The following is an 18664-nucleotide window of genomic DNA, read 5'->3' on the forward strand; positions in this document are numbered from 1 at the left end:
TTAATCGTGAATGCTAATTTTTTTAGGCCACCGCGGACTGCAGAAGGATCTTCTTCAACATCATCTCGTACACAGCTTTACATATAACACGCACCGACGCCTTTCAGCATGCCGTCAACAACAAAGACACCGCCTCCAGAGCTTGAGGTGCTCACCTTCCTCTCGGATCCAAACGCTCAGGTGCGTCAAGTTGCGCTCAGCAACATTGTCGGCTTTAGCGCAAAGGACAGCCCACATCGTTCGCTGCTTATTTCCAAGCACAAGAACCGAGATGGCTCCCCGTTGCTCGGTCGTGATGGCAAAGAGGTGGACACTGTCGAAGATCTCAAACGACTCTGCCAAGACCAGCCTATCACTGCGCATGACGCCTTTAGCGCACTGATCAACATCTCGGATAGCTTGGTCCTGGCTCGCAAGATTGGTGACAAGGGTTTCCTCGAGTTTCTGGTCCGATACATTGCCGACCCAGTTTCTCTGCTCGCCGACCTTGCCTGCATGCTCCTCTCCAATCTCACCAAGCTCGAGTCCATCTGCGCCATTCTACTCGATCTCCAAGTGCAGGCTCGTCCGTTCTACAGCTTCATGGCATCCGAAGAGATGGAAGGTGCCCTCAACGGCATGGACGTTGAGCCCAGCGACCCCGACTATGCAGCCAAAAAGGCCAAAGCCGAGGAGTATGCAAACAAAGTAGCAGAGCAGGCAAAAAAGATGAACGAGAAAGTGCCTGCTATGGCTAGGCTGCTTGACGCTTTCGAAGAGGGCGCAACCGTAGCATCACAGGGAAGCGACCTCGAGGCCATGAAGCAACGAGCAAGGGATGCTGCCACCAAAGCTGAGTCGGACAAAGACACAGAGCCCGAAAAGGTGGAAAGAGGACCAGACGGGAGACCAAGAATCAAACGCAAGACCAACTGCAACTTCTTGGCGAGCGTGTTTGCCAACGTCACCGTGTTGCCAAGAGGAAGAGACTGGTTTGTGACACCATTGTCTGCATCTTCGGCAGCGACTTCAGCAACAGCTCAGGCAGCGCTGGCTCGAGGTGTTGACGGGCACGGAACTACACCTGCTGCCACAGAGTACCCTGTTGCCCGCATCATGGCATTCACCGAGCATCCCAACCTGATCCGCAGGGGAGGTGTCATCAGCACACTAAAGAACGTTCTCTTTGTCAAGTCGGCACACAAGCTTCTTGTCGCACCACCACCCGCGCGCGATGGCGAAGACGAGATGCTCGCCGGCGCTCTTCGTGCTACTACCCGTCCGCCCTCCTCTGTGGATATCCTGCCGTACCTCTTGCTTCCGCTCTGCGATGGAAAAGAGCTTTCGGAAGTTGACCTCGAAGATCAGGAGGAGCTGCCGGAAGAATGTCAAATGCTACCAGAGGACAAGAAGCGCGAGAAGGACCCGGCACTTCGCCTCATGCTTGTCGAGTCGCTCCTTCTTCTCTGCACCAACATCTATGGGCGACAGTGTTTGCGCGCAAGAGGTGCCTATGTTGTTGTTAGGTCAGCACATCTTGTCGAGGCGGATGAAAAGATAGCTGAGGCAGTGCTAAGGTTGGTCAACATCCTCAAGAGAGATGAGTCGGCCGCTACAGCCAAGGATCTGGAAGATGACGCCGAGGCAATGCACGAGGATGTCGGTGCTGAGGACCAGGAGGACGTCGAGAGCGATGACGAAGACCTGCAAATCGAAGAGCTCTGATCTTGGGCTGAAATGAACCCTCAGTCGCGCCTCTAACAACCTCCGTGCTCATCCTTGATTTACGATCCACGATTTACAATCCACGATCCACGATCAGCATCCATCATTTGTATTTTTACCAGTCGAGCGAACACAGAGCGGAACATGTGCGATTCGTAATTACACCGTTTTGTCGCCACCCAATTCGTGATTGCTCCGCAGCAATGGTGCACATGTTACAACTTGTTATTGTACCTCGTCCAAGATGCACTGTTGGGACTATATCCATATCAGACTGCGCAATACTCGGATGACTAGGCTGAGACGATTTTAAGTTCACCAGACTCATGTCCACATGATGAGTCCACATTGTCAGCGCCGCAGATGAGACGAGCCGTTTCTCGTCGCCACGGCGGATCTCGACGGTGGAAAGTCTCCGTTGCGAGGTGTTTGATTGGGTCGGGTAAATCGTGAATGAAATCTGCCTAGGAACATACTTGGCGTAGCATCTTTCATCATGATCCCAGTCGCAATCGTCACAATTAGGTTTTCGGAAGTCAAGGTTGGCTTGAACAACCGTCAAGTACACCGGTTGCCTTGGAAAAGCGATCGCGCCACACCTCACCCGACACAGTACGGATACGGACATGGCCGAATGGGTGGTTGGGTGCCACTTGGACTTGAAACGATCGACGCCTTCGATGTCGCAAAGCTTCTTTACGCCCATCTACAAATCACAACGACCCAACCGACTGGAATGCAGAAACCGACGGAGGCCAAGATTGTCAAGCGCATATTACGATGCCTCGAATGGACGTAAAGGTTGGTCGGATCAAACTGTCGATGCCATTTCATCAAGAAATCAATGCGAGGATATCTCGGTCTCGCCTCGGTCTCTGTTAAGCTTCATTGAGATTCCCGCCGCCTGCGTCATGGCGGTAGAGCCCGCTTTCATCTCTATGCGTCGAGAGCACGATGCAATGCAGTGTCGTACATGAGGTTCTTCACCATGCTCCCACTGCTGTGGCGTCTCGAATGACGTTGGGGCTACCGGGCTACTGTCTTATTTGAAGCGCCGGAACTCTGTTTCTCTTCATGCCAAACCATCAGCGTCGCCTTGATTGCAGCTAGATGCAAGTTGACATTCTGATTGCGATGTAAGAGCTCCCAAGGCAAGGGTACATGTACGGATGCGAGACTTCATCAAGCTGACCTGATCTCCAATTTTGCCTGCTCGGAGTATGCCTTAGGCTCACATTCGGCCAACTCAAAGTGCAGCTCGGCCATGTTGCCAGCTTACCAGCTTGTCACGTTGGAAGATCTGGTACCCACCAGACTGGATGCAGCCAACAATGCATGCCAACCAAGTTTGACTCAGCACAATCTAGGATGCTGCTTCGCTGGCTTCCGACTTCGCTTGCTCAGCTTTTTGACACTTTGCCTCATAAAAGGAGAGTTAGGACTTGATCACTACATCCGTCTGTCGAGCTACCATGTCGTTGTCCGCACATACCGATGTTGCAACTCGGCCTTGCGATCTAGCCTTGATGTGCTTCAGCATGCTCCCTCCCAACACTCCTTCAGCAGATAGCGAGGGCTCTTCTGTCTCTTTTCCTATGACTTCGCTACCTCCGCAGCAACTGACCCCGCTGCCTGGTACAACTTCACCTGAAGGATCGATCCGTAAACGTGTTGTACGCGCTTGCGAGGTCTGCCGTCGTAAAAAGGTCAAGTGCAATGGTCAGAAACCTTGCAGTCAATGTATCGCCTTCGCAGAAGAATGTAACTATGTCGATGTCAGAGATCGTTCGGCGTATAGTAGGAGGTACGTCGAGTCACTGGAGGCCAGAATGGCTGAGCTTGAACGACAAGTTGCCATTCTAATAGAAAGAGGGCCTTGCGATAGCTCCTGTCATGCAAGGCGCATCACTGACTCGCACAGGAGAGCAAGCGACCCTGGTACCACAACCACGTTCAGTTCGCAAAGACAGGTGCAAGGGCAACTTGGTTCAACTTGTTCGGATACTCTTCTAGGCCAAGAAAGGGTACAGGCGCTCTTCGACCTAGAGAGTTCCATCGATCTTGTCCCGCTATCAGCAGCAAGCCTCATAGAGGAGGCAAATGCGGCATTAGGTATTCAGGACTCGTACATGTTTTCTTTCAGCAACAGCTCTCAAAATCTGCAGGCTCAGATAAGCTCGCCCGAAACTGTCCAATGTCCACCGCACATCAAACATGAAAGCGACATGCTTCCTGTGTCACCCCAGCTGCCCTCGAAAGACACCTTTTGGGCTTTACTCAACTCGTACTCTCAGCGCACATTCCATTTCTTCTCTGTCTGTCCACCTCAAGTGGCGCAGTCAATCTGGACCAAGGTGACTTCACCTCGACCTCAAACTGTCACACATTCCGCGTCCGAATTGGCATTGCTGTTCGCCATCATGGCCTGCGGCGCACACGCCGTCGCCGGCAGTAGTATACTTCAGGCAACGAATACAGGCCATCACACTACTTCAGCAACACACACGAAGCACTTCTTGAAGAACGAATTTGAAAAGCATGCTGGCATGTGGACGCAGATGATGGGCGAAGCAGCTCAGCTCGACTATGCCGAACGCTTGAGGCAGTCTCGGGCAAACTCTCTATTGTCGTTTTGCGCCGCGGGGCGAGGAGACTTGCGGTCAGCCACGGATCACATCGAGAAAGCCAAAGTACTTCTTGAACCTGCGGTCGGGCAGTCATTCGTGCATAATATGGACCATTCACGACTCGTCATGTCGATAGGGATGCTGGATCACATCATCCGTTCCGCACTCGGAAGACTGCCTTCTAAGCAGCAAAGCGGCTGCAATCGCCAGCCGAACGTTCGAGCTTCCTGGCATGACAGCAGTACTCTGTGCCTTTTGTCTGCTCTGCAGAACCTTTCCGAGCTGTGCAGCGAGTCAGGTAGCGTCGGTCGCACGCTTGAAGTTCTACTCAGTGTCAAAAGCGACGCTGCTTGTATCCAACAGCTCCGTACTCGTGCTCGGGACCAAGATCGCGTGCTCCTAGATTGGTACAACACGCTACCTGTTGGGTTCCGATCCTCTCCGACTACTGCGACTGATCCGTCGTCGACGATGACAGCCTGCATCACTTCTGTCATACTGCAGTTCGAGCGTTTGCGCCTGCAACTTGCGCTGCAGCATTTGAATCGGCGAACAGGCCGAGGTAATGGCACAGGCCACGCTGAGCGTCTTGACCTGGATCGGTGTCTCAACGTTGCACGTGGGGTCATCCGGACGTTTCCTGCGATCCAAAAATACCTGGTTCCGAGCCCTTGGTTGACGCTGTATGCTAAGAGCGTCGGGATGTCGGCCGCCTTTCTTGCGCTGACCGCTGCAACGAAGCACCACGGCGAAGCACCTGGTCTAGTGGTCGAGATCGAAACAGCGCTGGTCGCACTGGAACAATTGGAGCAAGTGATGCAGGGAATCACTTGCACCCGACTGAAGCTGACTTGCTTGGTGAGTGCGATCAAAGCACGCAGCCAGGATCCCTCGACATTAATGGACCAAAGCATAGCCGAGGGTTTTGGGAATCACCATCGGGAAGAAGGCGGTGCGCGTGGTGTGGGACGCATCCACAAGAAGCTTCGGTCCGCCACCATGCCACAAAATAGCCCTATGCCCGTCGTCTCACCCATTTCACGACCCGAGACAGCACCACCTTTGCCGCGCGAACATCCGCTTGAACCCCATCCTTCTTTGTCCCTAACGGCGATGCAGCTCGGACCACAACCAGTTGGCGCATCTTTACAATGGTCTGCGCAACCCAACCCTGAAACAGCGAGCAGCACAGTCAGTTGGAACCATCTCTACCCCGCTCCGATTGCAGAGCCCAGCGGAGCAACCCAACTCGCTCAAGCTCATCAACCAGGCGCAATCATCTCGTCTCAATCTCATGCTCTATCGCTCGATCTCAACCAGCAAGAGTTGGCTGGACTTCTCCAAGACTTTATCCTTCCAGATCAGCACGTCAGACGACAAGGCGAATGAAGCTCTCTCATTTGCTTCTAACCACAATCGTGACTGTAGACTGCTGATCGCAGGAGTGTTCCAGACGGCGCGTCTGAGCACGCGTCGAAATTCCCTTATGTACCCCTTTGATCATCATCACTACTTCCCTTTGTACTTAGGAGCGCCTTTCAGGCGCTCAGCAGAACACAGCCAGACATGTAAGGTATATATAGAGGGAGTTCGCGTTCCCCCCTTTTTTTAATTCAAGCTTCCCTTCAAACGTACCTGAAGGCCCTAGGAAACAGGAGACAGATATTGTAGATTGCAACATCATCCTTCTCTGTCAGGAGTATCGTTGTATAACTGATAGATTCTCTATTCTAGCGATGAGTTTGGCGAGACGGTCTGGCGAGATGTGCACGAATCCAGAAGAACTTGTTTTTACTGATCATTCTTCGTCTTTTCGACGGAAAGAGATGAGCTGGAGGGTGAGCTTCTGTGCTTAGCGCGAGCAAGTTTGCTTTTGAAAGAATTCAGACGCTGAGCCTTCCAATTTCGCAGCGATTGCTGAATACGTTGCTGGTGACTTCCTCCTGACAGTGTCGCCATTTGTACTGCATCCTCTCCTTGCGTCTGCACAGAATCGGCAGGGTCCAACGTGGAATCCTGGGCTGTATCAAGCCTGGATGCCTCGGCGGTTGATAGACCCTGCTCGATCGGAGGAGCAGATACTGGACCCTTCAGGAAAAAGGATTCTCGCCCCTCTTGAGGCTGTGCAGAGAGGAGCAGCGGGCGACTAAAGTTGGTCTTTGTTGTAGGAGATGTAAGGTAATCGTACACCTGGCTTTCAGTCAGCAGATTATCCAACGCTTGGACAGTAGAGGCAGGTGCTGTAGACAATGCTTTCAGATCGGTCTGATCTGGCTGGCAGCAAGTATTGCAGGCCTCATCATCGGCACCAAGCTGTAAGCTAGGTTGTGAGACATCCCCCAATAGAGAGGACTCACTAAACCCTTGGATCGCCTTTTGTGGCCAGCTCTGCCGATCGGATCGATGTTCGGCGAGGACTACCTGCTGTTGCGTGCTGCTACACAAACACACTGTCCCGTCATGCAGTTCTGGGTGCAATGAGCATTTCGAGGTTGAAATCAGCGGAGTTTTGGGGGCCATCATCTGCTTCAGAAGTTCCTCCACTGCCCTTCTCTGACGTAACTCTTCTTGGACAGGATCGACGCCAGCGCCCAACGCTGTGCTCTCTCCGACAACACTCTCTTGGGCCATGAGCTGACCATCGAATCCGAAGAAGTTGCTCTGTACTTGATTCGCGCCGTCAGGCTCGGACAATGTCACAAAGGCAGAATTCGAAGGATGGATGTTGGAGTCGATTGGTAGATAGGATGCGACTTTGATAGCATTGAATGAATCCGGCTGCGGGAGATACGCCACCAAGTCGTCCCAAACACCACTTGGAGCCTGCAGCGACGTCTCGACTGAGGTGTTTTGCCCGTAGTAGACACCAGATGCGGAAGGCGGAGGCATCGAGCCATCGTAACAAGAGATCTGAGACTGAGAAGTATTGAAGCAAGGTTCCGGCTGGGACCAATCGCCCAGATCACCATATCTAGCTGCAGCAGTGGCATCCACATAAAGATTCACACTGGATGCGGCAGGAGGAGCCACCGCCAATGGACTGGGGTTGGCTTTGCTTGTTTGCGGTATTGGCGGTGCTTCCGAGCCTGTGTTCTGGTGAAATGTTGTTTCGGTGACTCCTTGACTGTGCCAAGTGTGCGTTCTTTTCAATGCCGTAGTGTAGAACACCTGGGATTCCGATGGCTCGATTGGCGTCGTGGACTGTCCCGCCTTGGGAGTACTTGAAGTGGTTTGGTACACGGTAGGCGTACGCTGTTCTGTGGACTCAGAAGCATCGGCTGGGACAGCGAAGGGATAGCCTTTCATAACGAGAGAAGCTTGTAGAAAGGCGCGTCGCTCGTGCGGCAGCGCACTGCTTACTGCGTCAAAGAGACTGCACTTGGGCTTAGGCAGCTCATGATGTTGCGCATAAGCTTCGAGATTTGTGGCCACATGGTTCGTAGTGATAGCGTGACCAATGGGAAGAGGCGGTGCCGGAGGAGGAGCGAGAAATACGTGGTGCTCACGAAGATGTTGAGGGACTGGCGCGTCGAAGGAATGCGTCGGCGCGGCAGACTGCGAAGTGATTCCATCGAGCGATCGCCTCGCTGACCCGCGCTGCTGATCAGTGATCTGCGCCTGTCTTGTTGTACTGAGCGATACAGAGCGGGTGAGCTGGGTAGCACCGGCTGAGTACGCTGCTGGGTCGGGTGCGGCATCAGTTTTCACGGAGCCACGTTGATGGTCGGTATCATGAGCTGTTTGATGCACAGTCGGAGATGAAGGACTTGCTAACGACGTACGACGATGAGGCTTTGAGTAAGGGGAGGTTTTGGATTTTGCGCCCTCGAGCGAGGCTCTTTTACGACCACTGCCAGAACCAGAGCCGGACAAAGGACCTCGGATATCGCCTGGAGAAAAGTCGGTATGGGTGTGCGTCTCAGGCGTCTGGAGTGCAGCACATGTCGCTGGTGCGCAAGAGAAGGCTTTTCTAGGGGTAGGCTTGAAGCGATGTTCCGGGAACCTTTGTCGATGCTCTGATGCCGCCTGTCGCGCTCTCTCCTGAAAAGCAGCTTTGATTTCAGGGGTCTCGTCTCGCCAGAGTTGGCCAACAATCTTACTTAGCTGACGCTGATGATCGAGTTTGTCGAGACCGACATCGGATGCAAGTGATGCTCCCTTGTTGTTTTTGAGCTCTTTGATCTTTTCGGTGCGGTAGAGAATGAAGGCATTTGGTGGACGTGGGATCTTGCGCAGATGGGAGGGAGGTGCTGAAGGTGGAGAATTGGTCTGATATGGTTGCACATTCCGGGGCTCTCCCAAGCTTTTGGAGCGAGCGCGAGCTTGAGCTTTTGGAGGGGGCTTTGAAGGGCCTGCATTGCTGGTGCCACAACATTGCAATGGCTCTTCGTCCATTAGCGAGATGGAGTTGGGGCAGTGTGAGTGAAGCCTGAAGCGGTGATCTGAGCTGCCAAGACTGTTCGGCGTTTGTTGGTCGGGTCGTGGAAACACCTGTACTGGCTAAGAGAGCAACGAAAGAGAGCGACTGAGGTGCAAGTTTGAGGCCGATTTCGACAGGCTGTGTCCTAGAAAAGCTGCCAAAATTGGAGGGTGATCGTGGGAAAGTAGCTTGACAGGCTGGTCTTGCGACAAAGGCAGGCTACCCTGTAGAAAGTGACATAGATCGAGTGGCAAGGTAAACGACTTCATGAAGTCAAAGGCTGCAACGAGCAGCGCCTGCACAGCTGTTCTGTGCCGTTGTGCAAGAGAAAGCGACCTGCTGTTGATTGTTGTGCTTGCTGAAATGAGACTGCGGAAAGATATCCAATGAAAAGCTAAAAAAGGTAGTTCAGTCGCCAAACTGGAGTGATGATCGGTAGCTGTACTGGCTGAGCTTAGTTTGGTTGATCGATCAACTTGCAAATGAAGTAGGGTGGGAACGTCTGCTGATCTGTCCGATGCCCACCGCTGTGACAGTAGGAAGAGATTTGTTGTCACGGTGTCACCGAAAACTGGGCCAGAAGACGCGACGATGCTTGCGTTGAGGTTCCAGGGTAGCAGAAGGAGTACAGACGCTCTTCTCTGCTGCTTGATAGTTGAGAGTATTTGCAAGAGCTTCGAGACAAGCTTAGCGTCGCTGAACAGCTGGAAGAGGGACAACAAGGTGGATTGGCGCACATGATGTATAGATCAGCACGTTGCTCCGTCGGCCAGGACAATGGCAGCTGCCAAGTATAATGAAAGATGATGAGGCTTGCCAAGGTGTGACAGACAAAGGGAAACGGGTCCAAGCTCGATTGTATTGCTGTCTATCGTACAGAAGCGATGCAAAGCGCAGATACAAGAGCACGAGCACGAGCTGGACTCTAAGGAACAAAGGGAAGACGGAATCACGCGCACTTCTCCAAGTCGATCCGTGCTTCCGCAGTCGAACACGGAAGGTTTGCCATCGTGAATGCGGTTATTGTTCTACAAGATCGTACACAGCATGGTAGTCAGACAATCACGAATCGTGAATTCGAGTGCGCAGTTGATGGTCACCACGTCTTGCAAATCGTGAGTCCAGACAGCGACCAAGCACAAAGGGCAGCTGTCAAACTAAGTTAGCTGATGCCGAAAAGCGAAGGGGCGTTGGCCGAAGAAACACGCTCGACGCCAGTTCACACACGAAAATCACATTCACGATTCGTGATTCTCGATTGCTACTACTCGTGACTACTCTGTGACTCACGACTGTCTACAACCACGAATCTCAACAGATCGTGAACCTAATTTATGTTTCAATTTAACAGGTATCGCCCTTGCCCCTGGCGCGTGGCATACGGCGAGTCGTGAGTGGTGCACAGCGTCACACGTGTGTTGGTCTCTCGCGTCACTCACGACTGCGCTGAGATTCTTCGTGCTTGGTCACGCGTCGCGCATAGTGCACGAATCGTGAATCGTGAATCGTGAATCGTGAATCTCGTGGCTCAGCACGAATGTCGTCCACATTGGTGATTCTCGATTCTGATACGTGAATTGGTGATTCACAATTCACAATCGTGAATTTGGTCAAGACCCTGGCTGAGGTGGGTGCAACGCCGAAGCACAAATCGCGAATGCTAAAGGGAAAACATGGCATTCGTGATTGTGATTGTGATTGCGATTGCTGGCTTACCACCAACCATTGATACGATCGGGCCACACGCATAGCTTGACCGCCAGCATCGTGTCCAACGATCTCACAGCATGGCGCCTATATCAACAGCAACGCTCACCCAGTCATCGGTGGGCCCGTCGTCAAACAAGCGCAAGATCGACCAGCACCACACCTCAGCCTTCACTGATACCCTCAAGAAGCTCAAAGAGGAAGCCGAATCGAATCAAGAGGTAGACGACCAGGCGCTTTGGCCGCGCCCCTACCTTGAACCGCTCGACATCGACAACGACGATGTTACCTTCCAACAGATAGATATCGAGGAGCACCAGATCGTCGGTCAACCACCCTCCATTCGCATGTACGGCGTCACCCAACAAGGCCACTCGGTATGCGCTCACATCCATGGATTTCTCCCTTACTTTTACATCCATGCCCCTCGCGGCTTCACTGCCAACACCTGTCATGACTTTACCAACCATCTCAACGTCCTCTTTGGCGCGCGCACCGTCCACAAGTCCGAGCTTGTCAGCAAGAAGAGTCTCATGGGCTACGCTGGTCAGGAGAATGTCGCCTTTATCAAGCTCACCATTTCAGATCTGCGAAGCGTTCCAAAGATCCGTGGCTCGTTTGAGCGCGGCGAAATCGGCTTCCGCGACCTCTTCACTCCCGGTGATGTCAGCCTAACCTACGAAAACATCGCTTACACTCTGCGCTTCATGATCGACCTCAAGATTGTCGGAATGAACTGGGTTCGAGTTCAGCCCGCCAATTACAGGCTCCGTCCAGAGAGCCAAAAGGTATCACTTTGCCAGATCGAGCTCGATTGCAGTTGCGATGCCATTGCCTCACATGCTCCCGATGACGAATGGTCCAAGATTGCCCCCCTCCGCATCCTCAGCTTCGATATTGAATGTGCCGGTCGCAAAGGTATTTTCCCAGAACCGTCGGTCGATCCGGTCATTCAGATCGCCAATATGGTCACACGACAAGGTGAGCCGACGCCATTCGTCAAGAACGTGTTTACCCTGAACACTTGCTCGCACATCGTTGGAAGTCAAGTGCTCTCGTTCAACAAGGAAGTCGACATGCTCGAGGCGTGGACCAAGTTCGTTCAAGAAGTCGATCCGGATGTTGTCATTGGCTACAACATTGCCAACTTTGATTTTCCATACTTGCTCGATCGAGCAAAGGCGCTCAAGTCGACCAAGTTTGCCTACCTCGGTCGCGAACGAGGCGCCCGCACCGAAGCAAAAGATACCCACTTTTCTTCCAAAGCCTACGGAACCCGAGACTCGAAAAACACCGAGCTGCAGGGACGTCTCCAACTCGACATGCTCCAAGTCATGCAGCGAGACTACAAGCTACGATCCTATTCGCTCAACTCGGTTTCCTTCGAGTTTTTGGGCGAGCAGAAGGAAGATGTACACCACTCGCTCATCACCGAGCTCCAAAATGCAGGGCCCGAGTCGCGCCGCCGACTGGCTGTCTACTGTCTCAAGGACGCTTACCTGCCACAGCGACTCATGGACAAGCTCATGTGCTTCATCAACTACATCGAGATGGCCAGAGTCACCGGTGTGCCTTTCAACTACTTGCTTTCGCGCGGCCAACAGATCAAGGTCGTCTCTCAGCTCTTCCGCAAAGCCAACGAGGACAACTACCTCGTCCCGGCTTACAAGGGCGAAGGCACCGAAGACCAATACGAAGGTGCCACTGTCCTGGAGCCCAAAGCAGGCTACTATGATCGACCCATCGCAACCCTGGATTTCGCATCGCTGTATCCCTCGGTCATGATGGCACACAACCTTTGCTACACCACCCTCCTCGACAAGAAGACTATCGACCGACTCGAGCTGAAGCAGGACGAGGACTACGTCATTACCCCCAACAACAACTACTTTGCCACTAAAAAGCTGCGAAAGGGTCTCTTGCCTACCGTTCTCGAAAACCTGCTTGCAGCGCGAAAACGCGCCAAAGCCGATCTGAAAAAGGAGACGGATCCGTTCAAACGTGCTGTGCTCGACGGTCGTCAATTGGCGCTCAAGATCAGCGCCAATTCGGTCTACGGATTCACCGGCGCAACTATCGGCAAGCTGCCGTGTCTGGAAATCTCGATGAGCACCACAGCCTATGGACGACAGATGATTGAACAGACAAAGACATATGTCGAAAAGCACTACACTATCGCCAACGGCTACGAATACGATGCAGAGGTCGTCTATGGTGACACGGATTCGGTCATGATCAAGTTTGGCGTGCCGGATCTGGCCAGAGCCATGGAGCTGGGTGCGGAAGCGGCAGGGCTCGTGTCAAAGACATTTGTCGATCCGATCAAGCTTGAGTTCGAAAAGGTCTACTTCCCCTACCTTTTGATCAGCAAGAAGCGATACGCTGGGCTCTACTGGACTCGAGCCGAAAAGTACGACAAGATGGACACAAAGGGTATCGAGACGGTACGACGTGACAACTGCCGACTGGTACAGACGGTCATCGAGACGTGTCTGCGAAAAATGCTGATCGATCGCGACGTCAAGGGCGCCGAAGAATATGCCAAGAACATCATCTCGGATCTGCTGCAGAACAAAGTGGATATGTCGCAGCTCGTCATTACCAAGGCGTTGGCAAAGTCGGATTACGCGGCCAAGCAGGCGCACGTCGAGCTTGCCGAACGCATGCGCAAGCGTGATGCAGGTTCAGCACCGTCGTTAGGCGATCGCGTAGCCTATGTCATTGTCAAGGCCGCCAAGGGCGCGGCGGCGTACGAGCGCTCCGAGGACCCGATCTACGTGCTCGACCACAACATCCCCATCGACACGCGCTACTACCTCGAGAACCAACTGGCCAAACCGCTGCTGCGCATCTTCGAGCCGATCATGGGCCCCAAAGCCAACACGATGCTCAATGGCGAACACACGCGCGTGGTGCAGGTGGCCACGTCCAACGTCGGCGCGCTCATGAAGTTTGCCGTCAAGACGGTTCAGTGTCTCGGCTGTCGTACGCCGTTGAAGGATCAAAACGCGCCTGTGTGCAGAAATTGTCGCCCAAGAGTGGCGCAGCTGTACCACGAAAAGCTCGCCCGCGCCTCCGCGCTCGAGGTCGAGTTCGCCCGCCTCTGGACGTGCTGCCAGCGATGCCAGGGCAGTCTGGCACAGGACGTGCTGTGCACCAACAAAGACTGTCCCATCTTCTTCAAGCGCAAGCGTGCGCAGAAAGACGTCGAGGATGCAGTACACGTCGTGCAGCGCTTCGATACGGCCTGGTGAGATTTCTCATTCGTGATTCACACCAGTTCCTCTCCTGTTCTATCAGTGTCACATGTCATCGGAACAGCGCTCGAAAGTTGCTTTGCATTTCCACGTCAACTTGTGCGACAAGCTACAGCTTGGCACCGTCTTTCTTGAGGAATGTGGCAGCAACGTTTTTCCTCTGAATCTTACCTGTCGCCGTTTTGGGGATAGCGTCGGTGATCCAGATTCTTTCGGGGATCTTGAACTTGGTCAGTTTGCCTTGCATGGCAGCTTGAATCTCTTTTTCGCCCAAGCACTCCTTGCCCTTGTGAAGGATGACGACGGCGCCTACTTTCTCGCCGTACAGCTTGTCAGGCATGCCAAACGAGACAGCTTCCTTGATGCCGTCTACTGCGAGCAGAGCGGCATCCACTTCGAGCGGCGAGATTTTCTCGCCAGATCGGTTGATGAGCTCTTTGATTCGACCGACGAGTTCGACGTAGCCGTCGGTGTCCTTGCGGCCCTGATCGCCAGTTCGGAAGAAACCTTTGTTCTCGGCCGTGGTGACGAAGGATTCGGCGTTGGCTTTGGGATTGTTCAGGTAGCCTTTGGTGACGTTAGTGCCACGGACGCACACTTCGCCAATTGTGCCTTGAGCCACTTCGTTGCCCTGCTCGTCCAGGATACGGATCTCAACACCATGGCCGATGCCAACGGTGCCCGGTTTGCGCTTAGCGGGCGGCAGAGGATTGGATGTCATCTGGTGCGCTGCTTCGGTCATGGCATATGCCTCAAGAACCGGCGCCCGGAACGTCTTTTCGATCTGGTGGAACGTCGAAGGCGACAGAGCCGAAGAGCAAGATCGAATGAAGCGCAGCTTGGGCACCGGATTCGGAAGCGGAGAGTTGAGCAGCATCTGGTGAATGGTGGGCACGGCCGTATACCAGTTGCACTTGTTGGTAGAGAGCTCGTTCCAGAAGACGCTGGCAGAGAACTTGGGAGGGATCACAGCGCTGCCTCCGGACAGGAGCGTGGCCAGCAAACCGCACAAGAGACCATGCACGTGGAAGAGCGGCATAACGAGGTAAGTGCGGTCGACCGGAGTAAGGTTGTAGGTAGCAATGATGTTGCCCATGGTCGTGTACAGGTTTCTGTGCGTGAGTGGGACACCTTTGGGTCGACCTGTGGTACCACTGGTGTGAAGCACTAGAGCAACATCGTCATCCTGCGGCTTGCGAATCTGCGACTTCTTGCCGACATTGCTACCATCAGCACGAACAAGTGAGATGCTTCCGGAATGGCTAGGATCAAACACGATTTCGACCACATCGACGCCTCCGACCTTCTTGGCTGCCTCGACGGCAGGGTGACCCGCCTTGAGTGCGCCCTTGGGCAAGAGCAACAGCTGCGACTTGGTATCCTGCAGATAGAACTCCACTTCGCCCTGCGAGTAGTTTGGGTTCAAAGGTGCAGCCACCAGCCTCTCTGCACCCGTAGCCAAGAAGGCAAGCGTAAATTCGATTCCGTTAGCAAGCGATGAGCTAACAGCGATTCCCGGTGCCAAGTTGTACGAAGCAAGCTGCGACTGGAGGTCGAGCACAAGTTCGTGAAGTCGGGCATAGGTGAACGTGAACGGCGTTGGCGACGAAGGCGGAAGGATGATGGCAGTCGTCGTTGCCTCCAGACCCCCTTTCGGGGTAAAGACAGACATGAGATTGGCCATGGTAAAGAACACACTGTACTTGACAAGATTATCGAGATTAGTCCAGCGATGGTGCTAAAGGAGGCAGGGCTTGGAGGAGATGGAGAATCGGTCACAAATCCTGAATTCGTTATGAGCTGCTTTTACCCCGTTGCTGATCACGAATCACAATCATGAATCACACGAATCACGAGACGTGAATCGTGAATCGTGAATCGTGAATCGTGAATATCACACGTCAAGCGGCGTCTTTCGGCTATCTACAATCACGAATGATCTCACATTTCCGCATTTTCCTCACGTCTGCACGCTTCCCGCTTCCCGCCTTTTTCGTTATCGTCCTGAGAAGATCGTCCGTCTTCATCCTGCCAAAAACAGCCATAACAGGCCACACGAATTCACGATTAGTGCAAGTCGTAAGTGCAAGATTATAACAATTCGCGATTCACGATTGGATTAAAGTTTTGATCACGACGCTCTAAAGCTTGGATGCCTCGGTCGCCTGTGGGGGAGGACCACCCTGTTCGCAGATGCGTCGCATATCTCTGAGTGCCTCAACCAAACTCTTGGCGAATTGAGTCGTCGCGTTGTTCTTGGACTCGATGCCAAACTTGAGCAGTTGCGCACCTGCAAGGTAATTGATCCCGTACGATTCGGTCGGGTAGCCAGTACCAAAACCGGTACCTGCGAATCGGTCTCCGGCACTGAGACCACTCGTGCTCAGACGCCACGACTGCGACTCGCCAAAGAGCGGGTCCGAGAATATGGCCGGCGTCTCGCCATCCTCGGCACGCAGCAGTAGGCGCAAACCAGTCATGTGTCGGTCGATACCCTTGCCTGTCGAGCTCTCGCGCGTTTGCGTGTTGTGCGACTTGGTCGCCGCCGTCAGGAGCGTGTAGAGCGTCTTAGCATCCTTACCCTCGCGAACGCCACGTACAAAATCGTACGCTTCGTCGCTGAAGGAGCGGATGACATCGGTACGGCCGTGCTTGAACAGCCTGGTGGACGCTGTCTCGTAAGTGGATGTCTGCTGTCCATGAACCTTGGCGTAAGCAAGCTGGAGTGCCATCTGCAGGTAAGCGTCGGGACTGTGCTTGCCCACCTTTTTGATCCAGTCGGCTCCGTACTCGTTGTACCACAGCGTGCGAATGTCCGACTCCTTGGCAGCCTGCAGGGCGGCCTGCTCCGATTGCTCGATCGACTGCTTGGTCGAGTCGTCGACAGCCCATTCGAGCTTTTTCCAGCTGGCCGACTCGTTGGGCGAGCTCAGTTCGGCAGGGAAGCCAGAGCCTGGAGGAGGACATGGCTCAGCAGCGGCGTAGTCGCAAAGAATACTGGGGATAAGCGCATCACAGGGCGAGTGCTCGCCCATGATTCCTGCGCGTCCGTTCGGCTCGACCACGATTGTGAGAGCCTTGTCGAACCAGCGGTTGTGTCCACCTCGTCCGGCGCCGCTGCAGTTGCGAGCCAATGCGTCGACCCAGATGGGTGTCGCCTCGTGGGCTGGGGCAGGGTGTTCCGGGGAAAGCGCGAGTACACTCGAGTCGAGCGAGACACACAGAATGCTATCTTCGATTGAATTGATGGACTTGCGGTTGACAGGCGCCACGCTCAGCAAATGCTCGCGGGTCTGTTGGAGAATGGCCGTTTTGGAAAGGTAGAAAGGGGGATCAGCTCTGGCTCACGCTGAAAAGAATGACGTGTCTGACTTTTTTGCTCACCTTTGTCCAAGTGTCGCGGTTGTCGGAGCTCAGCACGCCGACACCGGCACCATCGCCCTTCTTGGCATCAGCGACAATGTCCCAGAACGCCTTTTCAATCGAGTCGACGCCGAGCAAGGTGCCATCCTTGCGGATCACTTCGAGCTCGTAGTAGTTGTCACGCGCGATTACGGTGATGTGGCGTGCAACAGCAGGGTGCGGTGTCGCCGTGTTCCAGTCGTGCGGGATGGCGGGGATTCGTGTGATTCCGTAGAGGCTGCGAGCGGGACGGTTAAACCAACGGCCTGGTGGTCAGCCAGCATGTTCAGACAAAGACGAGGAAAGCAAGGGGAAAGGGAAAAGGGCGCGCAGAGTCAGCCTACTGCTCGGTTACTCACCGAGTGTATTGGTGCATGCAGAACGGACCGGCACGAGAAGAGTCAGGCATGATATCCTCGCTGTGCCGGTACGAGCGTGAGAGAGGTGAGAGGGTAAATCAAAGCAAAGCAAAACAAGAAGAAAGAAGGAAGCAAGAGTCGTCAGCATGGTAGACGAACGGGGCGAGACTTGTAACTCGTACGCGCACACTTACTCGTCGAGACGCTTCTTGAACTGCAAGAAACGCGAAGTGAGCCAAGCGGCACGGCGAACACCCCATGCAGACTCGTCCCAGTTCTGAGAGCCAAGGCCAGCGATGGGATAGGCATCGTGACCGCGGTGCTCGCCAAGATCGGTGGGCATGTTTTCGTCGTGCGTAAACATGAGCCACCAGTTGCTATTGATCATGAGCGGCACGCGCCACTCGTGGTAGGCCTTTTGGAGCCACCAACGGTCGTCGAGCCAGTTATTGTCGGTGGTGCGGTCGACGTCAATGAGCCTCTGCTGCAGCTTGGCACCGAGACCGCCTTTGGCGAGGAAGTTGTGGACCCACTGCTTGCGCTTGGCGATCTCCTCTTGTGCGGTGCTGCCTTCGAGCTTGCCCTGCTCTTCGAGCTGTCGCAAGAAAGGCGACAGAGACTTGAGGTATTTGTCAAACGTCTGCTCGAGCTTCGGCACTGGAAGACGCGGCAAGTTCTTCTGCTGGCTGAAGGTTTTTGGCTGGGTGCCCGGCGATCCGCGCCAGGGAGTGAGAGCAAACATGGCTGGCGACGACGTGTGCAAGGAACGAGGAGCTGCAACGGCGGCGCGCACGAGTAGCGAACGAGAGGAACAGAAGCGGCCAGTTGAAAGAAGCTGGGAGCATGCGGTGCGCAGCGGAAAGGACGCGAACGTTCAAGTAGAAGTGGGTCAGCGAGCGAGCAACATTGAAACACAGCTTGAGCATAGCTGAGAAGGGGACGCTTACCTCGAAACCGTTTCGTTGCCTGATCAGCAACATTAATACGTTCGTTCCGATGTAGCTCAGGAACGGGCGCAGAGGCGGATGAATTGGTTGCGGTGGCTATGGATGGTGGAGGTGAACGGCGACGTGCAGCGTCGGTCACAGAGGATCGGATGGGGCCTGTCGGGATGACCTGTACTATAACGAGGGAGGAGGGGGAGGGAGGAGGGGAAAGAGGAATGTGGGGAAGGCACGTTACCAAGGT

At 54.1% G+C, this 18664-nt stretch overlaps 7 protein-coding genes across 7 annotated transcripts; 3 read left to right on the plus strand and 4 right to left on the minus strand.

The window, feature by feature from the left end:
* Nucleotides 1-108: 108 nt before the first annotated feature.
* Nucleotides 109-1704, plus strand: UMAG_01454 (uncharacterized protein; the record flags this gene model as incomplete). The annotated part of the gene is made up of 1 exon (XM_011389219.1): nt 109-1704. One exon carries the CDS (start codon nt 109-111, stop codon nt 1702-1704), a length of 1596 nt encoding a protein of 531 aa, XP_011387521.1.
* A 115-nt stretch (nt 1705-1819) lies between these two features.
* UMAG_01455 (uncharacterized protein) lies at nt 1820-2410 on the minus strand (the record flags this gene model as incomplete). The annotated part of the gene is made up of 1 exon (XM_011389220.1): nt 1820-2410. One exon carries the CDS (start codon nt 2408-2410, stop codon nt 1820-1822), a length of 591 nt encoding a protein of 196 aa, XP_011387522.1.
* An 820-nt stretch (nt 2411-3230) lies between these two features.
* UMAG_01456 (uncharacterized protein) lies at nt 3231-5720 on the plus strand (the record flags this gene model as incomplete). The annotated part of the gene is made up of 1 exon (XM_011389221.1): nt 3231-5720. One exon carries the CDS (start codon nt 3231-3233, stop codon nt 5718-5720), a length of 2490 nt encoding a protein of 829 aa, XP_011387523.1.
* Nucleotides 5721-6122: 402 nt separating this feature from the next.
* On the minus strand, nt 6123-8726 carry UMAG_11658 (HMG-box protein Hmg3; the record flags this gene model as incomplete). The annotated part of the gene is made up of 1 exon (XM_011389753.1): nt 6123-8726. One exon carries the CDS (start codon nt 8724-8726, stop codon nt 6123-6125), a length of 2604 nt encoding a protein of 867 aa, XP_011388055.1.
* Nucleotides 8727-10538: 1812 nt separating this feature from the next.
* On the plus strand, nt 10539-13712 carry UMAG_01458 (putative DNA-directed DNA polymerase delta POL3; the record flags this gene model as incomplete). The annotated part of the gene is made up of 1 exon (XM_011389222.1): nt 10539-13712. The coding sequence occupies one exon, from the start codon at nt 10539-10541 to the stop codon at nt 13710-13712; it is 3174 nt and encodes a 1057-aa protein (XP_011387524.1).
* A 112-nt stretch (nt 13713-13824) lies between these two features.
* Nucleotides 13825-15399, minus strand: UMAG_11659 (putative AMP-binding protein; the record flags this gene model as incomplete). The annotated part of the gene is made up of 1 exon (XM_011389754.1): nt 13825-15399. One exon carries the CDS (start codon nt 15397-15399, stop codon nt 13825-13827), a length of 1575 nt encoding a protein of 524 aa, XP_011388056.1.
* A 457-nt stretch (nt 15400-15856) lies between these two features.
* Nucleotides 15857-18456, minus strand: UMAG_11660 (uncharacterized protein; the record flags this gene model as incomplete). The annotated part of the gene is made up of 5 exons (XM_011389755.1): nt 15857-17008; nt 17100-17355; nt 17477-17536; nt 17671-18311; nt 18424-18456. The coding sequence occupies 5 exons, from the start codon at nt 18454-18456 to the stop codon at nt 15857-15859; spliced, it is 2142 nt and encodes a 713-aa protein (XP_011388057.1).
* Nucleotides 18457-18664: the final 208 nt, after the last annotated feature.

The sequence above is a fragment of the Mycosarcoma maydis genome, chromosome 3 (assembly GCF_000328475.2).
Source record: "Mycosarcoma maydis chromosome 3, whole genome shotgun sequence".
Classification (NCBI taxonomy): Eukaryota; Fungi; Basidiomycota; class Ustilaginomycetes; order Ustilaginales; genus Mycosarcoma; species Mycosarcoma maydis.